Source organism: Egretta garzetta, unplaced genomic scaffold, assembly GCF_000687185.1.
Source record: "Egretta garzetta isolate BGI_Z169 unplaced genomic scaffold, ASM68718v1 scaffold1030, whole genome shotgun sequence".
Classification (NCBI taxonomy): domain Eukaryota; kingdom Metazoa; phylum Chordata; class Aves; order Pelecaniformes; family Ardeidae; genus Egretta; species Egretta garzetta.
This window is the reverse complement of record NW_009258308.1, coordinates 396,071-403,674: the sequence shown is the minus strand read 5'-3', so window position 1 is coordinate 403,674 and position 7,604 is coordinate 396,071. Positions and strand designations below refer to the sequence as shown.

The window sequence follows — 7,604 nt, the reverse complement described above, 5'->3', positions numbered from 1 at the left end:
TGTGGAGGGGAAAAAAAAAAAAAAAAAAGGAAAAAAAGTCCTTTGTTAGCACAGTCTTTACTTAAAAGTTCCCACCTGATTCTGTATTGGGCTCTACCAAGGATGGAGAAAGACTGACAAACCACTTAATAGCAAGGACCTGAATATAAAAAAAGCGTAATTGTACCTTCTTCCAATGCTCACTACCTGAGAATTCGAGGTAACAGACTCCACAAGCCTGTCAGACGTGTTTTCCATTGTACACGCTTGGTTCTTAACATGACGGAGTTAAGAGCAATCTCTCTGTTTACCTTCAAAATATCTGGTGTTTAGGATCCAGAATATCTATACAACTACCAAAAGCTAAGGAAGAAAATAGATGGTCATAACTCTGCCCTGCTGGAATTGCTCTCTGCCATTAAGGTAGCGTCCACCATACCAACTAGCATCACAGTGTCTTCTCTAGCAGCCTGCTGGGATCAGTGTTTTGTCTCTTCTTTGCTCTTTACACCATAACCCCCTTGAGGCAAGGGCTGTTTTTTAGGAATTCTTTGTTCATTGCTTATATTGTTCTTTCCACACAGTCCTGGTCTGAGACAGAGCTTCTAGGCACTGCAAAAATACACACAATAATAATTTCTTGGGGCCAGTCCTAGACTGTGCAGCCCTACTCCCATCACAAATCTCAGCCTCTTCCAAATGTAAGTCATACCCTTGGCCCGTCTTCTAATACAAAAACCATGAACAACCCTTTCCTCCACAGCAAAACAGAGCATTACACAGCACACATAATTCAACAAACATGACAGGCTGTCAAACAGCGCAACTACTATCTACTACCCTGACGAAGACAACTTTAGATCCACTTCAGATTGCAAAAAGGAAAATAACGCAAGTCTTTCAAAGTTAGATCATGAGCACGGATATTTAAGGTTACAAATGCCACAGTATGTTCTCAAATGCCAAAGATGTTATTTGAAAAATGACAAAGAGCCTGCTGTTGCGTTTCAGTTGCTACGGATGAGATCCCATCAGCAAGGCCAGACCTGGAGAGATGGTGGGATGACTGACAGTGCACGGAGAACAGTTGCCGGAGGCAGCGTCACAGTGGTGGGGTTTTTCACCTTTTACCGGGAAAGCACCCCAGACAAAAGTGAGAACGTTCTCATGGGACATTTAACTAATACCCATGTCACGCAGGGCAAAGACTGCAATTGCTTTTAACCAATAACTAGAATTATCTGCTTCGGCATCCTCGGGAGCCTGCAGGCTCATAATTGTTCTAAAACACTGTGAGACACTGCCGTACGTTACTCGGATGCTGGTGCCTTTAAGGGGGAGCCATCTGTCAGTGGCAGGGGGGGGGGAAAGAAAAGCTGACTAACCGGGCAAAAATTTTAAAAAAAAAAAAAAAAAAATAAAATAAAATCAGACCCAAATCACAAGTCCGTGAAGTTACACAGCTGTTGGCTCAGATATTCAAAATTCTGAGAAAAAGCTAGTACAAAAAGTACACACCTGAACCCAGCAGCCTGACTAGGCATTTACGTGCAGATGGCAAGTTCTGAGCTTCACTCACTTTGCTGTTCTTTCAAAGAAAAAAAAAAAATAAGTTAAAACCACATAATTTTCACGATCTGCTTACCTTCGAGTTTATCCTCTCTCACTACTGCAACCTTGTGGCACTGTAAAAAAATAAATTGCAATCTTAAGATTTGAAAAGATCTGTTGTACACAAGACTGATATTTTCAGTTATCTATCGAGTAAGAAAGTCTCCCGATTATAGGTGCAGCTTTATGGCTGCAAAGAACACTGCCAATGCCTTTAAAGTCATCAGCCATCAGTTTTTAAAGCTCTGTCGTCCTACTTTTCTAACAGACTGTTTCACAAGTCACTACAACCCTAAGAAATCCTCCGCCCTCCATCCCTGACACTGGGAGATAAGACACAGATGAAATGAGAAATTAAACATCTGCACAGCATGGTAGGGAAAAGCAAACTAACGCAGCTGATGACCCGGCTGCTAGGAGTCTGCCGCGCTAGCCCACATCACCCGTGTATATTTAGGTCGCCAGGGAACTCTAAGGTATAAATCTGTAGTGCAAACACAGAACCAGAAGCAAACCCATGAGAAATTCAGCATTAATTTAAACGCTAGAAATGAATGTTTCTGGAAGCATGCTCTACAGCCACTCCTCAAGGACTATACCTGCTCTACGACATTTAACAGGCTGTAGTTAATAATGAGAGAATCCAAAGAGACAGACTGGGCAAAATCCAACCATTAATTTTGTGTTTAACCAATACCACTGACTTGCCAGCAAAAGAGTAAGAGGCAAGAAAATGTAGGCAAACCAAAACAGTAAGGGAAGACAGAGAGTCTCGGTCACTCACTGAGGTGGATAAAAAAGTTGCAAGTAAAGAGCATGCTGTGCTTAACGCACGACGAGAATTATTTGTGACAGATTTTTATCTGTCTCTCCCTTCAAACAAGTCTTGCAGTTGAATCCACAGCCTTGTGGCTACACCTACTGACAGCAGACAGTAGTGCAGGGTTACCAGCAAGCCCAGGGTTGCATCTGAAGCACTCTCATCCCTTCCCTACCCAAAATTGACTTGCGCCAGATAACACCCACCAGCTACTCCAATGCCTGCACGTCTCCTGGAAGTATCTTCCAGATCTGACCTCAGATGCCCGATCTGAGGAGCTTTAAACTCCTCCTGTGTGGCATTCCTAAGCCTGGCATTGCTTCCTCTCTGCCCCTAACAACTTACTGCACCTGCAGGTCACCTTTCTTAGCAGGCACTGCAGTATTAAAAAATAAGATATTTAAAAATAAACAAACTGAAAGAATTGCCCTTTATATATTTACTTTAGCAGATCTTTCTCGTTTTACAAATATATAAGCTGCTGAGACAGTTTAAAAAAAAATTTGTCTGTATCCTATGTCAGAATTCACTTGTTTGTTTTAAATACATTATGGCAAATTTTAAAATATTACAATACGTGGACAAATCTCTCACTAATTCTAGTGAGCCAAGAGATGCTACCTTATTATTTCCAAAAGAAATTGTGGGGAAACCTATTAAACTCAGGCTATAAATGTGACACAGCTTTAAACAAATATATGCCATTGTACAGATCCAATGCAACAAATAATTACCTTCAATTTTAGGCAAATTTGGAGATGTAAAGAGAATATTCTATGCATATGAACCAGTTTATCATTTAGGAAAAAAAAAAAAAAACCAAAACAAACCAAAAAAGCTTTGTTCTTTTCTTTTCCAATCTACAAATAAAAGCCAAGACACCCCGAGATGTACTAATTCTAAATGCAGACTGTGGATTGCATTGTGTGAGATATTTGGGTATCTAAAGATACGAACAGACACCTAGTGGAATGTCAAAGGCGCTTAGCGTTTGGCTATTCAATTCTTCTGAGAGCAAAAGGAAACAGGCACTCAATTCGCTCATCTCCTTTCAAAAACTCCTGGGTTACCTGTCTGAAATTTTAGAAGATGTTCTTGAAAATCTGACAAGCAGCAACGAGAAAACGCAAATACTTTAACTACAAGTAGTGATTCCTTTGCTTAATAATTCACTGCATTTTAAATACAAATTACAACTAATAAATTTATGTTTCTGTTGTATATCAGGACAAAAAAGTTGCTTTATTTTACAAGAGAACTTCAACTATTTAGTTATTATTCTACTTATCATTATTCTAACTGAATTCCAAGCTTTCTCCAAACTTTTCTCTCCACTCTGCAGCGGATCCTGGGAAGCAGATTAGCTGAGCTCACAAGGGTCCCTCCAGAGTGTTTTAGAAAATTTGCTGTCCAATATCAGCGACAGGATTGAGAGATGACTGGTAACAGGATTTAAGTTAATTAAATAAAACCCCCAGTGCATTATTCAGCACTGTAGTACCAAATCATGACGAACTGATCTTTCTTCCCCATCATTCATATGCTGGGACAGAGATAGCACCTTAATTTGCACACATACAGAAGACCCAGCACACTGTGCCTGTTACTGGAAAAAGAGAGTGAGTTCAGCTTTTGACCCAAAGATTACAAAACAAGATGGAAGAGACAAGAACAAAGAGCTCACAGACACCTTTGGGAAATAAAACACTCACAACTTGTCCATTCTGCATGAGGTTTCCTGCTACTAAGTAGGTGACGTGAAGCTGCGCTCCCGAATTCTCCTTTCGTTTCCTCTCCACGTAATCATACAGCATCCTGCACAAAAGAAGCCAGTGTTAATCACCTCGAAAGGAAAGAGCTCGTCACCGCCTCTTCCGTGAAGCTTCACAAAAAGAGCAAAGCCAGCCTGACATGGAAACATTTCACAGAAGCACAGTTATTTTAACCAGGATTAAATTAATCTTACTGAGAAACCCTTCTCCTCTGTCACTTTGAAGAATCTCAGCCCAACAACTGTATAAACCAAAGGCAAAATGAATACAAGCTCTCAAAGCTTTAACAGTTGGTTGCAGATGGTCTCAGGCCCTCTGGGCAGCTTGTTCCAAAGGCTCCCCTTGAGAAGGCAGTCTCTCTTGTTACAACCCAGCATTCTGAAACACCTGACAGAGGAACCGGTGATTTTTGGTACATGATCACATTGCCAGGTGGATATATACAACCCTAGTTACATCCACTGGCAGAGTGATCAGAAACAGGAGGAAAGAGCATGATGAGTGATGACAAGATTGAGCTGAGACTGAAGCTTTCAGCTCCCACTTATACCGCTGATTTACGATGAGTGCCCCACGTAACTGGGCAGAGACGCCACTGCACACTCCACGAGAACGCTATCTGGTAAAAAACCTTGAAGATCCTTATTGCCACAGAGACAGACTGCAATCACCATGCTGCCACAGCCAGCAAAACTCACTAAAACAATTCCCTTGCGTTATCGGGCACTTCTGCAGCTCCTAGGAAAGAGCTTCAAGCACAAAGATGCCACAGGAGTTCTCCATCTCCAGGTTGCTTTCAAGGGTAAGAGAAGGTGCCTCCATTTCACCTGGGCCATCTCCTTCATGGTGAGTTCTCTGGCTCCTTCTAGTTTACCGCATGACCAGAACTGTTCCCGGCAGAGCTCTCCAGTCATGTCTACACCATCACTGAAGCACACTGCGATTTACACATCATCTGAATCGTTCACACACATGCAGAGGAAAGAGACCAAACAATCTCTTCGTTACACGAGATGCCTGAGTTGATATTCTAGTAGTTTGGACAAGACAGGTGAAGCTGGGCTCAGTACATCACAGCTGAGTATGCAACAAATGCCCCTTTAGCACATAGAATCATAGAATCACTTTGGGTGGAGAAGACCTTTGAGATCATAGAGTCCAACCTTTAACCTAACCCTGCCATCCCACCACTAAACCCTGTCCCTCAGCACCTCATTTATCCTTCTTTCAAATACCTCCAGGGATGGGGACTCGACCACCTCCCTGGGCAGCCCATTCCAGAGCCTGACAGCCCCAAGGGGAAGAAGTTTTTCCTAATGTCTAGCCTAAACCTGCCCTGGCGCAGCTTCAAACCATTCCCCTCGTCCCATCATCTGTTACCAGGGAGCAGAGCCCGACCCCCCCCTCCCTACCCCCTCCTCTCAGGCAGTTGTAGGGGGCGATCAGGTCTCCCCGCAGCCTCCTCTGCTCCAGACTAAATACCCCCAGTTCCCCCAGCTGCTCCTCGTATGACTTGTGTTCCAGACCCCTCCCCAGCTTGGTTGCTCTCCTCTGGACATGTTCCAGCAACGCAACATCTTTCTTGTAGTGAGGGGCCCCAAACTGAACACAGCACCAAGCTATATCCAGAAACAAGGAGAGAAAATATTTGTATTATGGGACTTAACATTCTTATGCAAACTCCAAATCTGATGCTTAACTTTACCTTGCTGTGTAGCAACAGCCCCGGAATACGTGGGAGCTCATTCTTTGTTTTACAGGATATTTAAAAGGCTACAATAATTCTTATTCTTCAAAATACACCAAGACAACGTTACGCATTTATAAAATCACAGAATTATTAGGGTTGGAAATGACCTCCAAGATGATCAAGTCCAACCATTAACCCAACACCACCATGCCTACTAAACCATGTCCCAACGTGCCATGGCTACACATTTTTTGAACACCTCCAGCGACTGTGACTCCACCACCTCTCTGGGCAGCCCCTCCCAGTGCCCGACAGCCCCAAGGGGAAGGAATTGTTCCCCATGCCCAACCTCCCCCTGCCCTGGCACAACTTGAGGCCGCTGCCCCTCGTCCCATCGCCCCTTCCCTGGGAGCAGAGCCCAACCCCCCCGGCTCCCCCCTCCTCTCAGGCAGTTGTAGGGGGCGATGAGGGCTCCCCTCAGCCTCCTCTGCTCCAGGCTGAACCCCCCCAGCTCCCCCAGCCGCTCCCCAGCAGCCTGGGGCTCCAGACCCCTCCCCAGCTCCGCTGCCCTTCTCTGGACACGCTCCAGACCCCCCAGGTCCTTCGGGGAGGGAGGGGCCCAACCCTGACCCCAGCACTCGAGGGGCGGCCCCCCCAGTGCCCAGCACAGGGGCACGGTCCCTGCCCTGCTCCTGCTGGCCACACCACTCCTGATACAAGCCAGGAGTTTTACTCCATTTATACTAAGTTTAAGCCATTTATACTAAGTTTGTAGAAGTAGAAGTACCGCAGCACAGCTGACTTTGCCTCCTTCAAGTATTTACCTGTGCCCATCAGGCACGGTACATAGATATTAATAACGCATCACGCTCTACGCAGCAGATCGGAGCGGATGAGCATTAGCCATACACGTGAGTTGGTTTGCATTTTCCCGACTCTGGTCCCAGCAATACCCACGGATAACATACAGCATCCTAAGCGGGGATATGCAGCGGCAGATTATCACAAAGGCATAGCTCTGCTTGCAGGACTGGAGCCAAATTTGGAAAACACATCCTCATTTCAGGATGAAAGGAGCTATATACATTTCTGTTGTAATATAATGCTAAAACATCTACGTATTTATGATATAAAGCAGCATGTGGTGTCCAGCTGAGCTGAGCACTGGTCTCTAAAGCGTAAGTCCCACTGACTCAAGGCTAGATCTGCCTTCAGGAGGAGTAAGGCATCCCGAATAACATGACTGACTGTACCTGAGAAGACACACGGGATTTTTAAATATTTCCAGAGAGGTAATTTTAATACACTAACCACAATCTTAGAAACGGTAATTAACAAGGTTTTGCCACAAAACAAAAAGTTTGTGGGATGTGCTGATACCTACTGTTTAGCCTGGTTGACGTGAACTCCCAGAGTATAGCTTAGCCATTTGTATGTTACCTGTAACAAGAAAAAAAACACAAACCACTTTAGTAAGAAAACCTCAGTCGCTTGACTTCTTAAACCTCCCATCCTTTGCTTGTTTCATGGGCAAGTCAAACTCTTTAGACACCCCCACCCCACTCCAAGAAACACCCAGCAAAACCTGTTAGAAGTGAGAGCATGGGGACACCCACCCGCGCTTTAACCAGTAGATTGAATTCCTGAGACCTGAACAAACTACCCACCCCAAAAGGTGTGGTTTTGGGAACGCCTTCTTGAAATGCCATTGCATGAATAAAAAGCATTCAAA

The 7,604-nt window shown here is 44.4% G+C and overlaps 1 protein-coding gene across 6 annotated transcripts in view; it reads right to left on the bottom strand.

Moving 5' to 3' along the window:
- The window catches only part of POLD3 (DNA polymerase delta 3, accessory subunit), a 36,903-nt gene extending 29,597 nt beyond the window's left edge, over nucleotides 1–7,306 (bottom strand). For 4 of the 6 annotated variants that reach the window (XR_004842053.1, XR_004842054.1, XM_035894525.1 and 1 more), the window contains exons 1-3: nucleotides 7,257–7,306; nucleotides 4,123–4,225; nucleotides 1,498–1,567 (exon numbers count right to left, since the gene is read on the bottom strand). Coding sequence is in view for 4 of the 6 variants with exons in the window: in XM_035894525.1 (XP_035750418.1) it covers nucleotides 1,498–1,567; nucleotides 4,123–4,224 (172 nt within the window). In the remaining 2 variants the exon portion in view is untranslated. Of the gene's footprint in view, nucleotides 1–1,497; nucleotides 1,568–1,624; nucleotides 1,665–4,122; nucleotides 4,226–7,256 lie in introns of all 6 variants that reach the window. The other 2 variants (XM_035894541.1, XM_035894552.1) reach the window with 1 other exon arrangement.
- Nucleotides 7,307–7,604: the final 298 nt, after the last annotated feature.